The 25616-nt window shown below is 53.1% G+C and overlaps 2 protein-coding genes across 12 annotated transcripts in view; one reads left to right on the forward strand and one right to left on the reverse strand.

The window, feature by feature from the left end:
* Positions 1-494: 494 nt before the first annotated feature.
* The window catches only part of LOC102414663 (carboxyl-terminal PDZ ligand of neuronal nitric oxide synthase protein), a 359817-nt gene continuing 334695 nt past the window's right edge, over positions 495-25616 (reverse strand). For all 11 annotated transcript variants that reach the window (XM_045165982.1, XM_045165981.1, XM_045165978.1 and 8 more), the window contains 4 exons: positions 20821-20986; positions 19276-19428; positions 4776-5085; positions 495-3964 (listed from right to left, as the gene is read on the reverse strand). In XM_045165982.1, coding sequence (XP_045021917.1) covers positions 3469-3964; positions 4776-5085; positions 19276-19428; positions 20821-20986 — 1125 coding nt within the window. In that variant the 3' untranslated portion in view covers positions 495-3468. The remainder of the gene's footprint in view (positions 3965-4775; positions 5086-19275; positions 19429-20820; positions 20987-25616) is intronic.
* Positions 9883-12507, forward strand: SPATA46 (spermatogenesis associated 46). Its single transcript, XM_006054494.4, has 3 exons — positions 9883-10011; positions 11170-11283; positions 11935-12507. The coding sequence occupies exons 1-3, from the start codon at positions 9909-9911 to the stop codon at positions 12459-12461; spliced, it is 744 nt and encodes a 247-aa protein (XP_006054556.3). The 5' UTR covers positions 9883-9908; the 3' UTR covers positions 12462-12507.

Here is a 25616-nt window from a genome sequence, read left to right on the forward strand (position 1 = left end):
TCTCAGTAAGGAGCATCCGGGCTACTGTAGTCTGGGGTAAGTGCCCACATCAGCAGCTTTGGGGGTTTTACTGACATTACTAATGACTTGGAATCTGATAGCAGCTCCGGTCCCTCTCTGAAGAAGGTCTGTGTGCACACCCAGCTCCGTTCCCACCTCAATGGGAGAGGGTTATGGACCCCAGGTAGCTGATCGAGTGGCCACTCTCATTTCCGCTTCTTTCTGAGGGGGAGGGTGGCATCTCTGCACACGATGTGGTTCCCTGAAGTAGTCATAGTTCACTTTGGAGGCGGGAGACTTCCACGGCGCCCGGCCAGTTAGGGGACTAAACGAGGGCACATCCCCAGAGACCATTTCCGCCCAAGGTCTCGGGCTAGAGATCTGTTGTGGCTCCCTCTCCCAGGCTCACAAAGCAAAAGGCCGGCGAACAAGTCAGCCTTCAGAAAAACCAACCACCCCCCCATTGGTTAGGACAAAAGAACCAAACCAGCAAAACCAAACCAAACCATTTTATTGTATTGTTTCTACCAGAAAATTACTAAAAATATAAATATAAAATCTCTAGAAAATACTCGGAATAGCTCTGTAATATTCTTCTTCCCCTAAACTGGGGCCAACCTCTTGGTTCTTTAAAAGCTGATGGATTACAAGAAGGTCTTCATCACCCACATTTGTTAACACATTACATTTCTCTCTGTGCCAGGGGAGTATGAATATGCCACCTTTTTGCCAGGTTCTGGAAGCTCACCTTCCATCTGTCATGGTAAAGCTATTGTTGAATATGGGGATACAGGGGAGTGGGACCAGAATGTGAAAAAAACTCCATGGCCCCACTTCCTTCTGAGGACATAGAAGACATTTCTCCTTGGTGCCCTGTCCTTGAGCAGACTGAGCCACCTCAGTCAGGGTGAAGCCTCCAGAGAAGCTGGAGTCACCCTGAGGGGTGTGTGTGTGTGTCAGGGATGACAGCATATTGCAGTTACAGGAAGGTCAGGTGTTGAGATGGACACAGGAAGCCAAGTGGGGTTTTACATAGACAGCTGGTCTGTGCCAGGGCCCTCGGGGGGCCCATAGACATTGCTGTTCCTGTCGGCCTTTGGGAACCCCTTGTCCCCTAGTACCAGGCACTCTCTGCAGCATTTAGGACTCGATTTTAGCCTCAGAGAGCTCCCCCACCCGCTGCTGCAGAAGAATGGCTGAGGTGGCGACCAGAGAGAGGCCACCTGGACACTGACACAGAGTCCCACAGCCCCTTCCTCATTCAGCACTGGACACGAGCCTGAGGAACTCTGGCGTCACCCTGTCCATGGTCCTGGGACAGCCTGACAGGATGCGTGTGCTGACTCCCGGGCCTCAGTGGCGTCTGGGTGGGGAGCAGACAGCAGGGTGTTTGAACCAGCCCTGGCCTGCCACCTCTGTACCTATGGCAACAGTATCACCCAGCCAGAGGCACGCTGGTCCCTGGGAGACCAGCAGACCAGAGTGTAGGTAGTCAAGTAAGTTTCCCATCAGAAGCAAAGTGAACTTCTGGTATGGAAGTGCAAATGAAAGGGGGCTAGCTCCCAGCATGTGGGTTTAGCTCTGTTCCCCACCCCCAGCTCTGTGATTTGTGCAGAACCCCAAGCCAATATGGGAAAACTTACAGGCCCCCAAAATGCTAGTCCTAAGAACTTCTGAGCATCGAGGGCAGATATCGCATCCTTGTGATGTTTCTGGAATAAGGCAGGATCGACTCAATTCGGTAACAGCCTTGCTCACTTCACAATGGCCTGCCTGGTGCCTGGGGTGCTGGGACCCTTCTGAGGAAGAGACAAAGCGTTGCTGTGAAAAGACAAGGCCGTGGCAGAGCTGTGGCCTGGCCGTGTGGCTGCAGACACGAGCACACAGGGCAGGAGCAGCCTGCACGCTGGTGATCCCCCGAGGCTCCCGGGTCCACAGAGGTGGTGAGGGGGGAGCAGGAATTGGGTGACGAGAGGAAGTGTGCAGTGAGCTCTGGGGCGCCCAGAAGGGGAAGCCAAGCGATGACTAGAAATGGAGGAGGCAGCAGGAATTGCAGGAAGAGGAATGAAGACCCTGCTCTGGCCGGACGAGCCCCCTCAGCCTTCTCCCAGGGACCAGCCACCCTGCTTAAGAAAAGGCGCGTTCTCTTCTTGCTGCAAAGGCCCCCAAGGTTGGGATCAACCCCTGACAGGGTCTCCTGGCCACAGGAAAGCAGCAGGACAGGACTCCTGGTGGGAGACAGGAACACAGAGGTGGGTTAACACAGGAGGGCGGACCCAGTGCAGCTGGGGGAACTGCCAGTCCGTCACAGAGACCCCAGAGCAGGCGCACAGAGAGCGCCTTCAGGCCAAGAGCAGAGTGCCTCCTCCTCAAGGGCAGCCTGCCCAGCCTCTCACCACACTCCAACCTCTCACACCCTCCACCTTGGTCCTCACACTCTTCACCTTCGTCCTCGCACTTAGCATGCCTAGAGCCTGGAACTACATCTCGGCAGGCTGTGAGGCCCCATAGCTGCCCTGAGTCCTAATGACTACTCTTCCCATGGCCTTCTCCACTACTGCTCCGTGTTCTCTCGGGACCAGCTCCCTGGATGCCAGGTTCCCGGGCCCTCCCCCCGAATGACATCAGAACTTGCTCTGCTGCTTCTGCAAGGGCCTGCCTAGCCATGTCTTCACGCACAGCGTGGGAAGCCCGGGCCCCTCCTTCTGGGCAGGGAGCACAAGCATAGCTGGGGCACCATCATTCCCAAAACCTCTGGACACTCCCACGCTGGGCAGGTGCCCTCAGCGGCTGGCTCCATGCCCTGCCCCAGGGAGGGCTCACCATGCTCCCCGTCTAGAGGATAAGCCCCTGTGAACGTTGGGCTACAAGGCTGCCCAGGGTCTCAGGCATAAGTATCTCCCTCAGCCTGCATCCACATGGGCAGAGGCAAGGGGACAGCCCGAGGCCTGCAGTGTCTTGTGACCAGGAAAAGCTGCGGCTGCGCTGTGCTCTGGTATGGCTTTCTGGGTCTGGGCCCGTCACCAAGCCAAACCCAGCATCCCCCATCCAATCTGACTGCCCCTGAGGCAGGAGGCCTCTGGGCGCCCAGGGAGGAGAAGGAAGGAACCAGGAGGGCGAGGGAAAGAGAAGAGCAGGCGGCATTTGGAAGACAGGCAAAGAGAACAGCCTTCATCCTGGGCTGCTGGCCCTGCACGCCCATGGGAAGCCAGGGCACCGTGGGAGCAGAGGTGCCCCAACATCCAAGGGCTGCAGCCAGCATGCAGAGAAGCTGGGATGGCACCCAAAGGAGTACTTTTCCATTCCATGGACAGACTCTTGGACTATACAACCACTTGGACCTGCGGCCCTGCAATCACCAGGAGAATCACTCTGCCATGCCTTGTGCAAGGGGGACAGACAGCAGGAGAGAGGGCAGAGCCAGGGTGCACGGTGGAGGAGAGGGCAGAGGGAGGGCGCTCAGCAGCTCTACTCAAAGGACAGCAGGTCTGGGTGAGGGCCCTCATTGTCAACACTGGAGGTCCGCGCCCGCGGAGGTGGGCTGCCGTCCTCCGGAGACTCGGCCAGGCTGATGGGGCTCAGGCTGAGTTTGAGGCCATTTCTCTCCATGAGGCCAGGGGAGGAGGCCCTTCGGCACTCAGTCACCTTGAGCTTGGGGTCGTCCTGGCTGTCTTTGTGGATGAGGTCAGGTACCGACACGGAAACCTCTCCATTGGGCAGAGCGTCATCCCTGTCCACCACCTCCGTGGTGGCCTCTGGCTGGGAAGCATCGGCTGGGCTGGGTTGGGCGGAAGACGAGACCTGGGGTGGCCCAGATGACAGCTCTGTCCCATACTCCAGACTGCTTAGGACAGGCTGTGACGAAATCAGCATGTCCTGGGTGGTCTTCAGGGCCCGAGGGGTTCGCTTCCTGGTGGCAGGAGGTGGAGGATCCAGCCGAGGGAATGCTTCTTGCAGGGCTGACCTGTAAAGTTGATGTCAGTGCTCTGAGGCTGGCGAGACACCAGTCCCTGCTGTGCTCTCGCATCTCTAACTCCAACTGCATTTTCCACTCACCCACCCAGGGGGGCGCTTTACACTCTGGACTCTCATCCTTGGTTTAGCGTGAGTCTCAGCAGTGTGAGTGCAAATGGCTTTGAGGCTGTCACATGCTCACTCGGTCTTCAGAGCAGCACAGAGTTAACACTGGGCCCACTGGAGAACCGCATCACATCAGAACCTATGCAATAGCTCTCAAAAGTTGCATCACCACCCTCCAAGTGCAAGTGTCTAAAACAAGGCCCCAAATGGGAGGCTTCCCCTGCACCTGCCCAAACATGGGCTTCTCCACTACTGACTGTCAGGGCAGGGCTCCTCACACGGGGCTGGGTGTTGGAATCCCCCTGGGAAGCGTGCTTTCCACAATACCTGGGTTTGAATCCAGCTCTTCTGATCACTAACTTTGTACCCTTAAGCTCCTCACGTTACTACTCTGAACCTACACTGTCTGCAAAATGGAAATGATACCGTCTACCTCGGAGGACTGTGGCAGGGTCAGGTAACAGAGCGCAGCTGAAGCACACCACAGTGCCAGGACGTGATGGGCATGCCGTGAACTTCAGCTGTGGTGGCGGACGGTGAAGCTGGCTTCCCCAAACGTCACCCTTCCGCTATTCCTCACGTGACCACCTCACGTCCCTTCCCCAGGGTCATTCTCCTCTCGAGACGCTACAGTTTCTCTGCAAGCCCCTTCCTGGTCCACAGACCCGCAGGGAGGTGATAGGTGGTGCACTCACCTTCCGTCATCCCCGTCAGCCCCGCCGGTCAGTTGGGCCCCTGCGGTCTTGTTGACCTCTGTTGTGCCCACGCTGCCCAGGCTCGAGGGCTCCTTTCTCCGCAGGAAGTCATTCACTTTGGCCCCCACCGCTTTGCCCAGGCTCTTGAGGTGCTGACTGCTGCCCACCCAGAGTCCGGGCCCCCCGGACTCCGCAGACCCCTGAGCAGCAGCGCTGGGGGCCGCTGGCCTGGACAAGTGGGGGAAGGAGCGGCTTGACTGGAGCTTGGGAGTAAGGGCTGTGTTCAGGTTCTCAAACATGCTGTGGTCGACTACAAACAAAGAGGGAAAGAGAGAGAGCCAGTGAGGGGAGGGGAGTGGGCACTTCTTTCCCCATCACTGCTGGTCTTCTTACACCACACCCACAACTTTGTAACCTCACGAGTCGAGAGCGCGCCAGCAGATACTCTTGAACCTTCCAATCCCGTTGTCTTGATGGGCTGTGGGACCAGAAATTCTAGTTCTGCCTCACCCAGGTTAATCAGTGATGAACGCTAGCCACAAAAAAAGCCAACTTATCCCTTTAAGCCTGCCTCCTTGACTCCCAGCCTAACTGCTTACCTTGGGGTCACCAGGCCTTCTGAAGTAAAGGGAAACCAGGATGAAGCGATGAGATGTACAGTTTTATGCTGCGGTGAGTGCACGGCACTGACTCGGGCACTGGGGTAGAAGCCGGTGGAAGAAGGGTGAGAGAGGCCTGCGGTTGGAGGCTCTCTGCTAAAGAGCTACATGAGTAGCATGCTTTCTCCACGGAAAATGCTCACTTCTCCAGGTGTGTAATCTGGGAGAATGGACCAGCTGTTTGAGGAGGGATGGTGTGAACCAAACGGACAAGTGCTTGGTGCCAAGGAAGCAGGAGGAAGCTGACAAACACCAGCTCACTTAGTCCTCAGGACAACCTAGTGAGGTGGGGTGTGGTTAACACTTTTACTATGGAGGAGGAAAACGGGGCTCAGAGCAGTGAACTGCTGGGCCTCATGTCACAGGCCAGTTACTGGTGCTGCGGGAACTACAAACCAGGATTTCTGACCTGAAGCTCAGAGCTTGTCCCACTCCCTTTCCTGCCTTGCCTGCTGTCTAAATATGCCTTGTGGACACTCCTCTTAGGGATCTCTCTTCAGCTGGAAGGATTAATTAACTCAAAGGGCTGAGAGGAGACCCACTGCGTGTCTCATTCATCTTTGTGTCTTTGACAGCTAGCACACAGTAGGTACTCAAAATAAATACCCTGAACTGCCAAACCCATTTGCAGATAGAGAACTGTGGAGACCAAGACTGCAGCAGCTGTGAGATGTATAACTGGAATGGCTGGAGCTCAGGGTTCTAAGCCATGCTGTCTACACCCTGGCACGGGGCAGCGTCTCCCCACCTGGAAATTCAGCTCAGGCCTCAGTGCAGCCAGACCCATGCTAGCACCTTGCAAGCAGGATGGAGGTTCCTGTCCTTCCCAACCGCTCCAGATACTTTTGTCAGTCTGTGGGGAGGAGAGGTTGCCTTTGGTCACAGGCTCCTCTCCTAAGTTCTATTCTTGCTGAGCCTTCCTAAGAGGAACTGAGATCAGGGTGTGTATTTTCTGTTGAAAAAAGTGAAAGTGTTAGCTGCTCCGCTGTGTCCACCTCTTTGTGACCCCATGGACTGTAGCCTCCCAGGCTCCTCTGTCCAGGGAATTCTCCAGGTAGGAATGCAGGAGTATTCCTTCTCCAGGGGATCTTCCCAACTCAGGGATTGAACCCAGGTCTCCTGCATTGCAGGTAGATTCTTTATAATCTGAGCCAGCAGGGAAGCCCCTTTGTTGAACTTGTGCATAAAGCACTTCTCTGCCCTGCCCTGCTGAGTCCTGGGTCACAGGGAGCATTTCTCTCTATTGTGGTTTCAGCAGAGATATCTCTTCTGAGCCAACTACCTCAATAAGCCAGATGGTGAGGGTCTTTGGAGGTAGAGGCAGCTGGGGCAAGAGTGGAATCTCTGCCTTTGGTGAGCCCCAGTCTTCACCTCTGTAACTGACCCTAACCCACGTGCAGGAAAAGCACCTCTGCAGGAGACGTGCCAGGAACTTGGGTAGAGCATCGCTGGGACACCGGGCACAGAGCCAGCTGGTTCAGGCTGGCTGACTTCCCGGTGTAGACCCACCACAGCAGCAGGAGGTCCTGGCCCATCGTACAACAGGGGTATCAACTCGAGGCTTCTCCCGAGAGTGTAAATCTTGCCATGGTATCCACTTTTGTGTGGTTTACCTATCATGTCCCATATTCTTCAAAGTTTTCTTTGATCATGAACTCCTGGAAACTAACGCGTTTAATGATTTCCCCCCAAACCAGAAAGTATTTGGGCCACCATGAAACTAGAGCGAGTGTTCAAGAGAGGTAGGCTGGGGAAGAAGGCCAAGCCCCACCACTTCCGGGCTCACATAGTTCTGTGGCTGTTTTCTTATTGGTTTAATGTGAATTTTCAGAGCAGACACATTCATTTCTAAAAGTGTAAGTACCAAAAGCACCTGGCAAGGCAACTTGTAAATTGCAAGCCCCTTTTATTATTGAGGAAACAGTCTAATAAACATAACTTTTTGACTAAGCACCATTTTAGATTTCCTGTACTACTTGCTTCTCTACCCGTCAGAATGTGTATGCTGAATTCTTAAGTAATTTAAAGATAGCCCATCATGTACTCTCTTCACAATTCTCTGCAGTCTTCTGGTAAATACATCTTGTTTTTATAATAAAATAAGCTCCTTGATGGGCTGTAGCATCTTGAGGGATATTTCTGGTCTACAATGCTCAGCATAGGGCCTTGCACAATAGCAGGCATTTAGCAAATAGTTTAATTGAATTGACTTTTGACATGAATACTTAAAACTGACTGCATTAGGAGCTAACATCGTAGAGAAACTGTTCTCCAAGCCCTTTTCCATTTAGAAAAGTCATTCAAAACCCCCTCCTGCGGGAGTGGTCCACAGGGGCTCTTGAGGTCAGACTGGGAGGAACTCCAGCCTCCGACGCAGGACTCTCCCTAGTGCTTCCTTCATCTCCCCATCTGAGGGGTGTGCAGCAAGCCCCTTTCCTGCTGAAAGCATTAAAACTGCACACACTGTCAGGACCAGAAGTGTGGTGGTTCAGAAAGTAACAGTGATGTTGGAAAGGAAGGTAACTGGACCCCAACCAGGTGACCCTCCCCATAGCACCCCCAGCATGCACACAGCCAAGCAGAGAGGAACACCTGGGGCCAAAGTCATCCGTAAGAAAGATGGTATCTTACCTGTCCGAGAAAGGGGCTCGGAAAGCAGGTGGGAAACAAACGAGAGAGAGACACGTTTTATGTAGTGACCGACCACGTGGGGAGTGTCATCTCCTGTCTGGGCCACCAGCAACTACACACCAAGAGGACATAGCATGCAAGACAGGGGCCCTGTTATGAGGCACCCAGGACGACCGGGTGCTTGTTAATAACCAGATCAAAACAGAGTCGGATTTTAAAAACTCTCCAAATAGGCTCTGATGTAGCCTCCTGTATTTCCCCCCATATTCTGAGCCCCCTTTGCATGAAGTATATCTGGAGTTCCTAGCTGGCAGCAGGAGGAACGAAATGGGCCAGGGCAGGATGAAGTTCTAAGTCCCCTGGGTCCTGCATCAGTCCTTCGTTGTCTCATTTCCACACGTAAGTCACTCGATTTAAGACCAGGAAGATGGTCATCCGCTCCAACCACGCCAATTAACAGAATGGGAAAAGCAGGTGGCAGAGAGGAATGCCTCATACCCACAGGGAGCTGAACGGTAGACCCAAATTTAGAACTCACACAGGCTGACTCCCTGAGCCCTGATCTTTCTGCACGCCACGGCAGCCAACTAAAATTGCCAATACCTTAAAGTTGCCAAGGTACATAGTATCAGTTTGCATCCCAACACGTTCTAACATTCCAGACCAGGCTGTGGAGGCAACCTGTGAGGAGAGCACGTTCCCCACGCTGCCCCCGGCAAACGTTTGAGTGCTGTGAACACACACGGACAGGAGGCCACCTCCGGGCTCTCACACGCAGACCCTCACTCACACTTGGTCCACACACAGCGGGGAGGGGCGGGGGGGCGCACTGCTGCTTACAGAGTGGACCAGATCTTTCCCACACTGCACAAACATCTCCACCTTTACATCTAAAGCCCCGTATGCATCTAGAAGGGGGCACCTTCAACTCACCCATCAACCCTCTAGCAGGCTGCCCAGGCTGTTAGATGACAGAAGTGAAGCAAAGAAAAGAGGCAACCTTGCCACTCTGAGTTCATAGCCTCATGGGAAAATGGCTTATAATGAGCAAATGGTGTTGAGTAATCCACCATTTATGTTTTAGTCATTTGTTAAAAATAGCACCAACCATTTAAAACAATATCTGGTCCCTATTCTTGGGGAGAACATATTGAGTATTTAGGCACAAAGGGACATTATGTTTGTAACTTACCTTTAAATACCTCAGGAAAAAAAAAACAAAAAACACATATACATGCATAGACAGGGAGGGAGGGAATTGATCAAGCAAACGGAATAAAATGTTAACAATAGGAAAATCTAGATACAGGGTACATGGACGTTCTCTGCACTAATTTTATTTTTGCAGCTTTTTCTAAGTTTGAAATTATGTCCAAAGAAAAATATAAAAGTATACACCATATCCCAAACCAGAAGCTCAATTAAAACAACAAAAATATCTGGTGGCAGACATTAGGCAGATGAAAAGGAAACCAAGGAGGTCATTCAGAGAGGACAGAGAACCCCAGAGCTGGGGGTGGTGGCAGCAACATGGAAAACGGACACTAAAGAGCAGACAGGGGGACAGACAGCATGGCTCCAGGTCTCGCCCACACGCCTCCACCTCTCTGGATATTCCCAAGTAAGACAGCCCGCTGAGGAATGCCAAGTCAAAAAAATCTTAAAAAATTTTTATCTTGCTTGCACCAGACCCCATACGTCTTTGAGGGCACCTTCCTGGTGAGCGGAATTGTGTGGTCTTCTTGTGATGTCACCTGCGCTCGGAATGTTTATCGTCCGGACAACCCAACCAGCCTCCTGGGAGCAGCTGTGCGTGACCTCTGTACCCTTCGGTAGTCAGAACATGGAGAACTTCTCACTCCTCAGCATTTCTGGAACTCGAATCTCTTCCTCTGCCCTGAGCACGCTTCCTGATATTATGTCCTCACATGCCACCAGCTTGCCAGGTAAACTCTGGTGCCACTGGGCCCCCCAAAATGTGGCTCTTTGAAGCTTGTAATTGAGTACTCGACCAGATCATGTTATAGGACCTCGATTTAGTGAGAAAGTTACATTACACACGGGGAGAAAATAATTTTTCAAAATGCTGTGGGTGGGAGGCATTTTAATTGGAGAAAGCAGGTAAGTAGTTGCTGCTGTTTATTCATTTTTTGCAAGTGAAGAATGGGGGAAACACTTATTGTCACACTTTTCACCCTCTGTATCTACATGGACACTCGCGGGGACAGCCTGTCTATGTAAGTTGAAGAAGAGGCTGATGAGTTCATGCAATAAAGCTGAACGTTCTGACTTGCTGTTCAAAGCATGGTCCATGGACCTGTAATGTCAGCATCTCCTGGGAGCTTGTCAGAAATGAAAAACCTCAGGCCCTACCCGAGACCCGCTGAGTCAGAATCTGCACTTTTAACAATATCTCAGGAGGTTCCTACGCACATTGAAGTTTAAGTGCTGCTCCGTGGAGGAATAGCTCTCCTAAACACCCACTGCCTATACACAGGCATTTGTATCCATTTCCCAAACTGAGCACAGCTACTACTCTGAGATTTGAGGCAAGTCAGCTTTTTAAGCCAAGTATTAGCAGCCATCAGACAGCTACAGTTCATCTGAACACTCTCTGGCTATGGGTGGGAGGCACTTTTATTGGAGAAACCAGCTTTTCATCCTCAAAGGGATCTTGTAACAAAGCAACAGGGCCCATGACTCCCTCCCCTGGGCCCTGGAGGGACCCAAAAGGTGCAACGTGGAGTGAAGAGACAGAAGCGCGCGCGCGCACACACACACACACACACGCACACACACACACACACAGTGAGCTGCAGGAGGGTCAAGAGAGGGCTGGGCCGGGCAGAAAGCTGTTATCTGGCCCGTGTCTTACATTCTCCTTTGGAGAGGCTCTTTCCCGGGTCTCAGTGAAACCACGCCCTACTTGGAATTCCCCAGGAGGTCATCCAGAATAGCTCTGCCTATCTAGGTGCAAGAAAGGTCACTGTTTTGCTTCAGCTTTGCAGTGCCTTGAAAGTACCAAGGTTGAACCTCTAGGTACGTCTTGTGGGGAGGGCTCCCAACATTGCTCAGCTCACCAGAATGTTTCTCCTGTAACCCAGACATCGCAAAGCCTGTGTTGCCCACTGAGGTGTCCAGACCAGTCCAGGCCCTGCCGCCCCAGTGCCCAGGTGGCGTTCTCCGGCACGGGGTGCACAACATAGTGGTCTCGCCAGGTGAGGCCTGCTCTGGCTGGGCGGGCACAGGGGAGAAGTTGGGGCATGGGGCTGCTCCCCGAAGGGCATGGGGGAGCTGTGCATGGGATCGCCGCCCGCTGCCTTGCCCCCTGCAGTCTTCCGTCTGGTGCTTCCTTTAGCAGAGACCTGCAGGCCTGTGGGGGCCTCTTGCTTCTCCTCTCCTGTCTCTCACGCTGATGCACAACAGCAGTCTCTGCCTGACCAGGCTGTTGAAGGCAGACAGACAGTGAGGCTGGAAAAATGGCCACAACCATTGGTGGAAGGAAGAGGGGGTGCAGAGGTCTGGCAGTCTGCTCCTTAGAGGAGGCAGAGGAGAGGTGTCCTCAGGGCGGGACACACCTGAGAAATACCAGGGCTTAGTGAGTGATTCCACCGGAGTCACTACCCAGAGGTCAAAGTGCCATTTGTACCAGCAGAAAAGCAAACAGTGGGAAGGAAGGCCTCTGCCTGCTCTCCCCACCCCACCCTCTGCCTGCTCCCAGAACGCACTCAAGGTGGGGCAGAGGTGACCTGAGGGCGTGCCTGACCCCCTGTCTGCTTGTCCTTCTGCCTCTCTGCACAGTCTCTGGCCACCCCAGGCCTCACTGCTCCCTGCCTGGCCTGAGGCTCAGACCCAGCTTTCATTTGCAGATTGCATCTTGGGGGACGCCCCAAATGGAGAGCAGCTGAGGTGGAACTGCACCATCTACCGGCCCTGGTTCTCCCCTTACAGCTACTTTCTATGCAAGGACAAAGAGAGCCACCTTGAGACCTACAGCTTCCTGGAGGTGCAGCGGGACGAGCGTCAGGGGGACAGCTGCCTCCCAGAGGACACAGCCGATAGCGTCTGCTCATCCTCTCCCTCCCCAGAGAACACCTGCCCCCGAGAGGCCACCAAGAAATCCAGGCCCGGCCCAGACACCACAGACTCCATCACATTCCAGGACATCCTGACGGCCTCCAAGTGGCACCCGGCCCAGCAGAATGGCTACAAGTGTGCATCTTGCTGCCGCCTGTACCCGACGCTGCACTCCCTCAAGAGCCATATCAAGAGGGGCTTCAAGGAGGGCTTCAGCTGCAAGGTGTACTACCACAAGCTCAAAACCCTCTGGTACAAGGAGCAGAAGGCCCGGCCGGGAGACAGGCTCTCCTTGGGCAGCGGCCAGGCCTTCAGGTAGGCCTGCTGGACAGCAGCGGTTTCCTTGTTAGTGGATGACGCCAGGTAAATAGGGGACGATGCCTATTTATGTCTCTGTGGAGATGTCAATAAACCAAAGTCAGTGACGGCCTTTTGTTAAGTGCCAGGTCACCCTGTACCCCATCCTTCCCAGCCTCTGGCCCCCATCCCATTTCCCTTCCGCTGCTGGTTGCCTAGCAACACCAGGCCCATCTCCCTGCCTCTCTGTTTTGAAAGAAGACCCAAAGTATGGGAATATCTTCCGAGATGGTGGTTTTTCAAAGTGAGGTGCGCAGACCAGAAGTGTCAGTATCCCCTGGGAATTTGCTAGAAGTTAAATTCTCAGACCTACTGAATCAGAACACTGAGGGTGGGCCCCTCGGTCTGTGCTGTAATTGCCCTCTAGGCGATTCTGATGCAGCTCAAGTATGACAGCCGCCGCTCTAGGACCAGGACCTTCCTGCTGCTCCCGCTGTGATCGGTCCTGGCCCCGCGCCATGGGGAACCTTGCGCGGAGGCAGAAGGGCTGAAGGCCCTCTCCTGTCAGCCTGGGGAAGGCTGCATCGGCAGAATCTGCGTGCAGTGTGAAAGCTTCTTAGGTGTTAGATCTTCTGAGGGATGGAATGGGAAGGCCATGCCTCATGCATAAGCCAGAAGAGAGGCAAATAAGGCTGGGGTCCGTTCCTACCACATGTACCATGATGCTTCTTTTGGAAGGGACATCTCTGGCTGAAGTAGATCATTTTTGACCCATGGGACATGTTGACATAGCTCTGTTGAGTCATGGCAGAAAGGCCAGGTTAAACATGTGAAAACACTGCTTTTAGCACCAAGGAATGTCCCAGCAGATAGCCCTGACCCTTATTCCATTTTCGAGCAAACCTCACAGCCCGCTCTGACACAGAAAAATGGATGAGCATTGAGTGGGCAGCAAGGACACCTGTTTTGCCCATTATGTGGTGGAAGAAAAACAGAGCTTAATGCTCGATGGTCTTATTTTGAGGCTTTTTTTACCTCTCACTTCATCTCCCTGGTGACTCAGTGGGCTCCTTCACTGCAGGGGCGTGGGGGCGCATTTCCTTTCGGGGACCCTGGCACCCACTGGTTGGCCAATGTGGGGAGGATTTCCTCTGACCCTTCCTGTGGTTATATGGCAACTGTTTCTGAAGCCCCACGTTATGGTTTAGCAAAGCTGCTTCTGTTTAGCACTGTCCTGTTCAAATACCATGTGCGGCTCCTTTGTGAGGGAGAGAGAGGCTGGACCCAAGGCCCATCGTGTCCCAGTCCTTTGCTGCGAGGCCACTTCCGTCCCCACCCCCAGCGCCCGGCTCCTCACCCCACTCCCTCGCCTCCCTCCACTGCCCACCGCCTCCAGCTGGACCAGGAGCCAGGACATGCAGGTCCCACTCTCCCCTCACGGGGCATGGTGGTCTGCAGGGAGCCTTGACATGACTCTACTTCCAGGGCCTGGTACTCTGAGGGAGCAGAGGAGACTCCAATGACTCTTTAGTCCTCACTCTGACGTCCCACTTCCCTAAATGTTAAAGTCACCTAAGCCCTCGGGAGCTTCCCCTTACAGACGTGACTGTGCACACATGGCCCCGTGACGGGGCTTCTGAAGGAGCACAGGGAGAGGGGGACAGGGAGTGGACCTGGGGAGGCCGCCCACGGTCTCAGCATAGTGTGGGGAGGACCAGGAGAGGACTCATTCTCCCTCAGCCCAGCCCCCGCTCGCTCCTCCAGGACACCCACGCCACGGGCATGGCCAGGAATGTGTGTGCAGGCGCTCTCAGATGTGCCCATCTCTGCAACTCCACGCACTGTAGCCCACCAAACTCTTCTGCCCATGGGATTTCCCAGGCAAGAACATTGGAGCGGCTGGCCACTTCCTTCTGCAGAGGACCTTCTCGACCCAGGGATGAACCTGCGCCTCCTGCCACTGGCAGTCATTGGCAGGCGATGCTTTACCGCTGAGCCACCCGGGCACAGGGCACAGTTTTAAAAAAGAGAGAGACAGAAAGCCATCCAAAGGCTGGGGACTGAGCCCGAGGGCCACAGCACACGCTGAGTGCGTCCTGGCGGGGGTGCAAATTCAGCATTTTCTCCCTAAGGACAAGGTACTTTCCACCTTTCACATTTAATGTAGTGTCATTATGACCCCAGTAGCATTCTCGATATACAGAGTACTGAGTAGGTTCAGTGCAGCAGAAATGCATGCAGCACACACCTGCGCTGACCAGGCACCCCTGAGCAGCAACACTGACTGATTCTAAAATGCAGTCTCATTTACTCTTCGTTGAGGCTTTAGTGGGGTACTGTATTCCCATTTTACAGGTGAGAAAATAAAGGTTAAGTTCCATTCACTCAGCCAGAGAAAGGCAGAGGGTACGTAAACCTGGTTGACTGACCCTCCAATTCTCCTTCAGGCCTGGCTTACCAAAGTCAAGTTTAACGAAACCTCTGCCTTCCAAAGAGCTATATGTTCCGGTCACTGTAGCTTGATTGTCACGATGCTGGTTTTGAGAAACTGCAGCTCCATGTTTCTCTAACATCTATCTTTGCCAGCCTTCTGTCTCCCCTCTTATTTCTGCTCCCTGCAGGAAAGCCCACATCTCAGTGAGACAGGACCCCTCCGCTAAGCTGTGTCTCAGTGACACCGTAATCCTTCTAGGCAGGTGTGGGAAGGTCCCTGCTTTGTCTCCAGTATGGACATTTCTGGATTGCTCCCATCTAGCATCCTACCAACTACATATTTCAGACATTTATAGTCAGGGAATCAGTGAAATTTTATAATCTTGATGATCTTGCTGCTGCTACTGCTGCTGCTAAGTCACTTCAGTCGTGTCCGACTCTGTGTGACCCCAGAGACGGCAGCCCACCAGGCTCCTCTGTCCATGGGATTTACCAGGCAAGAGTACTGGAGTGGGTTGTCATTGCCTTCTCCCTTGATGATCTTAACTCTATCTGAAAAGATCTATGATGTACTTTTTAAAGCACTCAAAACTTGCTGCTGCCAAAATATTTCAATGATGTCTGGAGCTTGAAAAGGTCTGGGGTATGGGAGAGTCTGAACAAAAGAAACAGGTATAGACGAGGCATTACTGACATTTCAGGCTGGATAATTCTTTGTCGTGGGGGCTGTTCTGCACACTGTAGAAAATTTAGCAACTTCCCTGGCTTCCAATCACTATGTGTCAACAGACTCCTTCTGAGTTGTGACAACCAAAAAGACATTGTCAAACATCCCCTGGGGGAGCACCGCGTCGCCCCTGGATAAGAACTGTTGGTATAGCCTGATCCTACAAGGCTGGTCTGGGCAATCTGCCTCTGAAGGTACCACTTTCCTTCCCTCCTTGTTGGAAGCATGAGTTCTTTTTCTCAATACCACACCCTTGGGAGTCGTGCGTCACGGAGCTGATGCCACCAGGCTTGGGGAGTGGGGTGGGGTGGGGAGAAGGAGCAGGTAGAATAGAAGAAGCAAGAAAAGACAATGAAAAAGCTTTTAGAAATAAGAAAGGTTTATTTAGCAAAAGCCACTAGACTAGTGACAACATCCAGGCAGTAAGTGCACTTACATGAACAGAATCTTTTCCCAGAGAGTTGATCCAACAGAGTTAATGCCACACAGTTTTAGGAAGTAGAAGGCTCAGGGAGAGGGCGAGGAATTGGGTGAGGGGTGAGGGGTAGGAGAAAGCAGTCAGGCAAAGAGAAAATAAAAAGGAATACAACCCCTAAATGAGAGCAGTTGAGAGAAGTGAGGCTATGAAGAGGCTTTATAGACAGCATTGGTATCAGCAGGGATATAAGGAATATAATTTTCAGTTCCAATATAGAGTCCATCCTGTGCAGAGCAATTCTTCCCTGGCTCCACACCTGTGAGAGCCTAGGGTGCCCAAGAGTCTGCTGGCACCCGGGAGAGGCTGGGGCAGGTACTGCAAGGGAGGCGCCCCTGGTGTCCACTCGTCCTCCACACAGGGCAGAGTAGAAGGATGAAAGAGAGGAGGGCAGGAGCTGAGTTAGCAGAGCAAGAAGCAAGGGGGAGAGGACAGGGTGACATCACTTGGAGGTTGGGGTCTGCAACGCTCCCTTTCCTGCCCAGTGGCTGGTGACCTTTGAAGGCCCCTAGATCTGTCTTCTGTCTCCTCTATCTCCACACACCCAGTGCACGCTGGCTGGGTCACACTAAAGATGATGCCAACACACACACCAGTGCTCCAGGGAGGGCTTGAACTGGGGAAAGGATGGGGCCAACGTGGGTAGAAACCACTGTGGAGCCTCCTGAAGGGAAGGGTCTTGAATGGGTTCCAAGTCAGTGGTACAGAGAACTAGTCTCTCCAATTCTTCAGTCTCTCTACCATCTCCTTTCTTCTTTCCCTTTGTAATCTTTTCAAGACCCTTTTAGACACTATCTTCCCCACCCACTCTTCTCCCCAAACAAGCCCTCTCCTAGCACACTCCACACACCCAGTCCACTGGCCTCTGGCTTTGTCCTCAGCCCCTGCTTGTGGGCAGTGGGCCTGGAGAAGCCAGACCTTCCCCTCCCCTGAACACCCCAACTTCTAATGAGCAAAGAGGTCCCACACTCAAGGAAGCCTGGGTTAGGATTTTGTAAGCTAGAGAGGCTCAGCCAAACTGGACTCCTGACCTCTCTCCTTTGATTTCATGGTTCTTCCTTCCTTTCTGTCTCTGGACCTACTTCCAATGATCAGCTAGAAAGTGTAACAAAACAGAGCCACCCCCTCTCCAACTAAATGCACATTAGGAAAAGAACACAAGTCTACTGTTGATTCAAACACTCTGGAGATTCCCAGTCTCTTCTCTCTGGTCACTTCTCACAAGCCTACACACACATATACACCTTCCCTCACACGTGCATGTCAAAGCAAGCACACGTGTACACACATGCACACACACACATGCACTCATCTCATTTCACTGATACCTTCATGCACCAAGGAAGGCTAACATAAAGCTGCATTTATTTCCTTTAATTTGGACTTTCGGGTCTAGCGGAAACCCAACTGTAGCTATAACAGAAGATCTACGCTTTCATTTCTGTATTTTATAAAGCCAAGTTAGGCTTAACGAACTTAATTTTGAAGCCACCACATCGTTACCAATTGATCCTCAAATACTGGGTTGGCCAGAAAGTTCGTTCGAGTTTTCCCATAAGACGCTGTGGAAAAACCTGAACGAAGGTTTTAGCCAACCCCATAGTAACACAGTCTGGGTCTGGAATTTGCTGTTCAAGATAAAGACGTTTCCCCAAACTTACACAGCACTAGCATGTCTCAGCTCTCGCTTGGCACCTTTAAACCTGTTGCCAGCCACTGCGGGTCTCACTGGAGGCAAGGACGCGCAAGCATGCCCTCAGAGCCCCAGTCAGCCCAGAGTATTGGGCGGCAACCTCCGGGCCCAGATGGTAAAGGACAGCTGCACGTGGCACTGTTTACTGGCACACTCAAGGCGCGCATCCGCAGGGTGGCCGGCCAAGGGCAAAGTGGCTCTGGTCCCTGACTTAAGTGGCAGTGATTCTGAAGAGTGGACTTGAGCAGTCTCAGCTACCAGCCTGTGTTCTTTTTCTTTTCTTTTTGCAGTAAAAACTGCACACTTCCACCCAGTGGAGAGGACAGGTTGAGAGGTAAGGCTGGGGGCTCTGAGGCTTTTATAGAGGCAGAGAGCTACAACAGCTTCAGTAGGCACAGCCCTTGACGCAGGACACGGGAGACAGAGGGCAGCTTTCCAGCTTCCTTGGGGATGAGCTGGACTTGTAGGCAGGAGGTGGGCGGGGCATCACACTGCGGAATCAGACCTCGGTGATCTGGGGCAGGAGAGAGGCTGTCCTCCCCACTGGCTTCCATGGCAGGGCCTGAACGGTAGTGAAGTCCCATCTCCTTCTGGAGCAACACTTGATGCCACCCAGAGAAAGCGCTTGGATCCAATTCATCTGAAAGCGTATCCCCTCAATGCGACACATTCCAAACCACACGCACACTGAAAGGACTATCCTGTCCTTTAGCCTGGAGCATTTAACCTCTATAGTCTCTGCAAAGGCTTAAAGAAGTTATTCCTCCCAGGAAAGTCAGGGAAGAGTTAGGCAACTGGTAGCATCCTGGCATCTAAACACAAAGTACCTGAGAAGGTACCAATGGCTTCCCTTCATAGCCGGGACCACAGAAGTAGGGAGAGCAAGGGGACTATAAGGGCCTTACATGACACAGCAGAGCAGCCTGATGATGCGGTAGGTTGGGAGCAGGTCCTTCAGCAGCCTGGTGGTCCTCAAGAGGGACCCTCTCCCAAAGCCATGGGCTCTGAAGTCCCCTCCTCCCCCAGTAGTCACAAGTAGGAAGGAGGAGTTGATTCACTTTTGGCAATCCAATTTCTTCCCCACTTGACCCTCCAAAGCAAAATCCTAATGCTTTTCTTAAACTGTAAACGTTTCCAGGCCCCTGGATATCCTCAGCAGTGCCCATCTGCCCATCAGCTGGCAGCCCTACCTAGGCAGCAGCCAGACTCGGCCCTCCACACCTCGGCCTCCTCGCCCCAGGGCACCTATACGGCAATTTCATCATCCAGGCTGTCGCCAAGCTCCTGCCTCTGCAGGACATTCAGCAGGCGGGGCAGCTCCTCCTGGGACCACGAGTCCCGTTCCTCGCTCTCGTCCGTGTTGGACTCGTACTCCGAGGCGATGCCTGACTCTCGGAACTTGATGAGCTCCAGGCTGCCAAGGAGCGGCTGGCCCTGAGCAGGGGGCGGGGTGTCCTCGGGTGGGAGAAAGCGGAAGCACTCCAGCTTCACCAAGCAGTCGCGCCTACCTAAGGGGCTGCCCGCTGGGTGGGCGAAGTCAGCCAAGCCCGCGCCCAGGGGCGGCGAGTGTAGGTCCTCCGGCTTCGGGGTCGTGGGGTCACAGAGCACAGGCAGGGCTCCAGAGCGGAAGGTGATCTCCAACAAGCTGTCCTGCGAGCCCACTGGAGGGGGAGACAACAGGAGGAGGGGTGGCATGAATAAGGTGGTTGGTTTGAAAGCCATCCTTGGCCCACCCAGGTCCCTGGCCGACTTGGTGGGGAGTGGGGGTAAGGGTGGGCTTTTCATTCCTTCCTTCCACTTGACTCAGAATGGACGTGCCAGGCTAGGGGGAGGAGCCGGGGGAGGAGGCAAGGCGGGGCCATGACCGCGATGGGCTGGCAAAACCCGCGGATGCTTTGTAAGGGGATCGTGGTAGGAAAAAGGTACAAACTGAAGAGCTATGTTAAAAGTATGTAGAAACGTTTAGTGCAGCCTTGTAAATTGGCATTAAAACAACAGGGCCTTGATAAAGAAACATCCAGAAGGGCTTTCAGAGTGGTAAAGTACAGTGGTTCCCTATCCATACCTTTGGGCCACTTTAAAAACAGAGTTCTCAGCTCTGCCCGAGACCTACCAATGCAGAATCTCTGTGGGTTGGATCTGGGAGTATCCATTTTTTAAGAAGCTCCCAGGGTAGTTTGGGAGAACTACTGGTATAACGCGAAAAGCATTTGTTTTATGATCAGACCCGAGTTGGAATCTTGGCTCCACACTGTGCTAGTCCTGAAACCTCGAGCTAGTTATTTAATCTCTGGGTCTGTTTCTTCATCTGTAAAATGGGCACAAAACCATCTGCCACTGTAGGGATTAAATGAGATCATGCATATGATCAGTCGACACTGGTCCACAGTCAGTGTGCACTTAGAGCAGCGGACAAGCCACAGACAAGTTCAGCGTGTCACAGAGAGACACTGTCTCCCAGCACTTCCAGTGCAGCCCGGATCAGCTGGGAGTAGAGGCAGGCCTCTCAGGCGGGGAGCCAAGCAACCTCTGCCACTAGCCGGCAGAGTGTGCTGGCCACAGGCGCTCCTCTGCTTTACCCACTGAGAGGCAGACTGCTACCAGCCTTTTCTGCGCTACCGAGTTATGCAGGGGGAGTGAACTACTGGACAGATTGACGTCTCCTGCAGAGCTCTCAGAGAGCACGACTCACAATAGATGCTCAGTGTATTTCGATTGGAAAAGCCCTCTGAGAAGGAACCAGGCAGCCTCAGGATGTGAAGAGCCTGGGGGCCCATCAAGGAGAGGCTGGGTGAACATGTGGTGGTGACTCCTGGGGACTTTCAAGGTCAAATCTGGGCACTGGGCTAGAAGGCAGTCAAGACCCTCTCTGGCCCTGCCATTTTGTAATTCCATTAAGTGTGTGGATGGAACAAACAGAGCTGCTTATATTTTCTGCTAGGATAACCAGGGCAGGCCAGGGGTCCAACAGTACCACCAAAAACTTTGGGGAAGATAACACTCGGTTCCAGAGCCTCCACGGGGAGGTGAGGCCAGGCAGGGCCCTCGCTTACTGGCATTCTGTCCCGACAGCTTCAGCTCCAACTCCTGCACCTGCTTGACCAGCAGGGAGATGTGCTGGAGCATGTCCTTGTTCTGCAGCAGGAGCTGGTGCACACGAGCCTGGGCCTCCAGCCGTGCTGCGGCCTCAGCAGCCAGCTGGTCCTTCAGCAAGTGAACCTGCGGAGAGCGGGGAGGCAGAGAAGACAGCGAGGAGACAGGGCGGAGAGAAGAAAGGGATGTGAATGTAAATGTGAGTCACTGTGGAGGGCCAGGGCCAGACATGCCTTCCAGCTTCAGTTCAAGATGGAGGAGGCCTTTCCCAGGCAAAATGGGCACCTGGGCTGGTAATGCAGAGAAGCTGAAAGAAGCTGGGCCACTGGATCCGCATCCCGAGTGCGTGATGTGTCATTCATGTACCACTTAGAGCCCCACACCGAGAGCCAGAGGTAGGAAAGAGTTGAATCCCAGCCCCAGCCCCGTCAGAACCGCTCTGACAGCTAACATACTACTGCTGTGTTGAGGCAGGTACCTTTTTCTCACCTTGTCTTTTCAAAAACAAAGCCAAAAAACTGATATGCGGACCCACTAGCGAAGAACAGTGTCACGGCAGACTCCCGTAACAATCTTCCTTCTCCCCTTCCTCACACCCAAACAGCACGAGAAACAGGAAGCCAGGCGCATGCCCTTTCTAAGACAGTGAGGTGACGGTCATGAAGTCTGTTTTTCCACGCCTGTGGCGGGTGTCAGCTTCCCGCCCTGACCTTCCGCTCCCTTTTTATTTCCGGAGGCCTCTGGGAGCATGCCTCGTACCTGGAGGAGGTCAAACAGCTGCTGACTGACTAACCACAGGGCTTTGTCCAGCAGCCCCGGCAGGCGGCTGTCAGCCTGAGGTGACAGCTTCCAGGGCCGCCCTCTCTGGGGAGAGGGGGCCCCTGGCCCTCTCAGCGTCCCCGGTAGAGCACCGGCAATGGCACCCTGAGTGCTCGGGGCCCAGGGCGCCTCTCTGCTCCCGGTGTGCAGCCTGGGTGTGGGGACACAACCCAGGGGGAGGAGACGTGGGGATTCTCTCAGGACTGTGGCTTGACGACACTAACTCACACAACAATGACAACAACGTGTGACTTTTGTGCTGAGCAGCGGATAGAAGGGCCTCTGGGAGGTTTCTGAAGGTCCCTGAATATGGGGAGCTCATGAATTTGGTGGTTAAGACCAAAGCAGCCTGTACGAAAGAGGGTTTTCTTGAACCAAAAACACAGTGTGGATAAAGACACAGAGTCAGGAGGACCAGGCTGGGACAGGTAGAGCCAAGAGCGGAGGAGAGAGAAGGAAGGAATTGGAAGAGTCGATTCTCTGACTCAGACAACAAATGCTCTGGGCTTCTGAAGAGCCATCTGCTCCAAAGAGATTCACATTCTGTCAGGGAGTAACAGGTCATGTTCACCCCACGGTCTGGCCGAGCGTGGCCCAGAGTCCTGCCAGGGCGGTGTCTGCCCTGCCGGCAGCCAGCCCTCAGAGATCGCACTTTCGGATGCAGTGGCTGCTTCCTTCCCCCAGCTCCTCACCCCGGCGCAGATTTGAGGACCTGACCTTGCAGTTGTTGGCTCTGCTTCTAAGTGGAGCCACTAATGAGATTAACTGCCATTTTCCATTAGCGGCTCCTGAGGTTAGGCCTATCGTTCCCCAGGGGGAGGATGCCTAAGGAATCTAAAGTGAATCTGTCCTTCACCAGGCGCTGCTAAGGACAAGACTGATCTTCCAGTCCAGACATCAGCCTCAAATAAACTAAGGAGAGATCTAGAGAGGGGCAAGAACATGGAAAGCAGTGGCAATAATATTTTAATCCAGTATCAGATGGTAGATGGCTATTAAGCCTCTGTCTTCCTTGCAAAAATGAGGCATGGAGACAGTTCACCGAAAGAGTCCCCCCAAATCCTGCTGGTTCTGAGAATCAGGACAATTGCTGTGGGAACCTCATTCCTACAAGTGCCCCCAGAGGAAACCATAACCTTCCATCTGCCAGTAAATGTAATTTATTCCAACTAAGAGCATCACTGAGAGGAATGTACTGGGCAGACAGAATTGCTAATTATCCATTTTCTATTTTCTTCAGAGCAAAACAGAAACACGAGGCATAAACGTGGAGCAAAACTTTCCAAGCATGTAAACAGAAACAGTGAGGAATCTCACCTACCAATAACTGACATCTACAGAGGGCTCCCTGCATACAAAGGCTACAAACTCAGGTGCCCAAACCCCACGTCTGAACCTGCCCACAGAAGAGGCCATTTGAGAGCACTGGACCAGGAGCTGAAAGCTCGAATCTGTTGGTTACTCCCTATTCAACTGAAGGTAATACACTTCTACCTGTGCCTCACTGTCTCCATTTTTCAACTGAGAGGCTTGGCCAGAGGCTTGGCCAGTCTATGAGTCCATATCAGGTGAATGGAATAGTCAGTACCAGGGGCCAGTGGTTAAAGGCTCCATGAAGAACACTCCTAGATTTCCTCTGGGAAGTCAGAGAATTAGGACAGGGGACAAAAGAGGAATTCCCTCCTGCAGAAACCAGGGGAGGGGGAAAAAACCACCAAAATCTGGAAGTTTCTTTTGCACGTAACCATTCCAGCAGGGGAGTTACCATTAGTACATAAAAGACAACCCTTGAATCAAATCTTTCATCACAAATCCACAGGCACTCAGTACTATGAGAAAAAGTTGTGTTTGAGCGTTCCTTGTATTAGTCTAAACAAGAACTTTAGCTTTGCAAACGCAGACTTATAACATTTCAGGTGTTTTGAAACCCTGGGAATTCGAAAGCACACGCTGCTGCTGCTGCCTAAACCCGGCGCTAAGGAGCCCTTCTGTTCCTGCAGCCGTCCAAATGGGCAGCAGGCATAAGGCTCAGGCCTCTCACTGAAGCAGTCTGTACACCAGGAGTACGAAACCCAGGCCAAGCTGGGACAAAACGGCCCGAACTTCCTCTAAATTTGAGGCAATTTAACACTCCTTGTGTTTCGCATATGTGGGTCTGGCCACGAAGCACTGAAATGAAGCAGCATTATTTTCAGCCTTGGCTTGGGCAGTCAGCTACAGCTGTGTGCTTGCCTCTCCCACTGTACAACAGGAGCAGATACCACCTCCCCCTCCCTCCCAGACGGGATGTATTTGTATTCAGCACGCTCTTCTTTTAAAACCTCAAACACCTTTTGCCAAGGAAGGCTATGTTAATTTCTGAAAAGGCAGAAGACAGTTTTGCCTTTCCAGAGTCACGTGGTCTTTGGCAATGACTATTCTGGGCTTCCCAGGTGGCGCTAGTGGTAAAGAATCCACCTGCCAAGGGATGGATCCCCTGGAGGAGAGCATGGCAGCCCACTCAGGTATTCTTGCCTAGAGAATCCCATGGACAGAGGAGCCTGGTGGGCTACAGTCCACAGGGTTGCAAAGAGTCAGACCAGACTGAGATGACTTAGCATGCACGCATTCTGGTCACAGACTAAATCAGGGGGAAGGCCACGCCTGGAGTCAGGGTCCAGTTCTGCATTTTGGCCATAGCAGTACAAGTGTAAGTTCAACCCTGTGCCCTCCAGCTCTGTGCCACTTCCCCAGACTCAGACAGCCACCCACAACCCACCCAGCAACACCAGACCACTGCCCACTGGCCCTCCAGCCTACTTGCCTGGACTCCAGCTCCTCCGTGAGAAGTGGGGGCAGGGCCAGGCTGGAGTTAGGGAGCAGCAGGCACATGGAAATGGCAGTGGAGAGAACCAGAGCAGTTTGCCCCCCACACACACGGGGCACACAAGCGGAGGCAGGCGGCTCTGTCTCTGCATGCACAAGGCAGGGGCCTGGGCAGTGCACCCAGGGTGCTGGGAACTGGAGAAGCCACGAGCAGAGGCTACATCTAGGGCCTGGCGGGGGTTGGCAGGGGGGGAGCTGCAGAGGGTTTTCAGCGTTGTTCCTCTAACTACAGCATACACGATTGCAAAGCATTAAGTAACCGATTGCTTGTTTCAGAACAAGTGGCAGCAGGTAGAGAAGTCTTTCAATAGCAATACTGAGCTGCAGGACAACATTTTCCCCAGGAGCCAGGCTAGGAGTTGGCAAACTGTGAAGGGACCTGGCCTACTTAACCGCTGCCAGACAGCCACAGCGCCCAGATCAATTCTGGAGCTATGTGGGCCCAGCCTGTGGCCATGCGGGTGCCAGCTACAACCCAGCTTTGGTTCAAGGCTTGATTATACTTTGATTCGCACCCTTGAACTTCTTGTCCATCAAAAAGCAGGAAGCTAGTGCAGCCAGGCAAGCCTCATGCTGGGGTCAGGAAAGTGGTCCGAAGGGCTTGGGGTTCACTATTTATGCACTGAGATCTACTCTGGAAATGCTTAAGAGTCAGCTGAGCGACACCTTTGCCCATGTACCTTGAAGGCCAAGGCAGGGCCTTTCTAGACCAGCTTTGAACCAATTTAGGGAGAGGTCTTGAGGTCTGAGACCAAATCAGAACACTGTGAAGGAGATCTAAGCCTGGTCCCAGTGATAACAGTAGAACCAGACTGATCTTCGAGAAAAAATGGGGAGAGTGCATAAATCATGCAACAAGGGACCCGGAGAGTACACCTGTTAGCAAGAAATTGTCTTTATCCTTAGCTCTTCTCAGGAGTCACACAGGAGGACTTGGATACTCCCAGAACAAAGGAAAATGTGTTCCCACCTGAAATGCTGAGGTCACAGTACTACCCATTGGAATTCTGGGGACTGCTGGCAGTTTTACAAAGACAGGCAGAAACCTTGCGGTCTGATGGCAATAGTCTGA

Source organism: Bubalus bubalis, chromosome 6, assembly GCF_019923935.1.
Source record: "Bubalus bubalis isolate 160015118507 breed Murrah chromosome 6, NDDB_SH_1, whole genome shotgun sequence".
Classification (NCBI taxonomy): domain Eukaryota; kingdom Metazoa; phylum Chordata; class Mammalia; order Artiodactyla; family Bovidae; genus Bubalus; species Bubalus bubalis.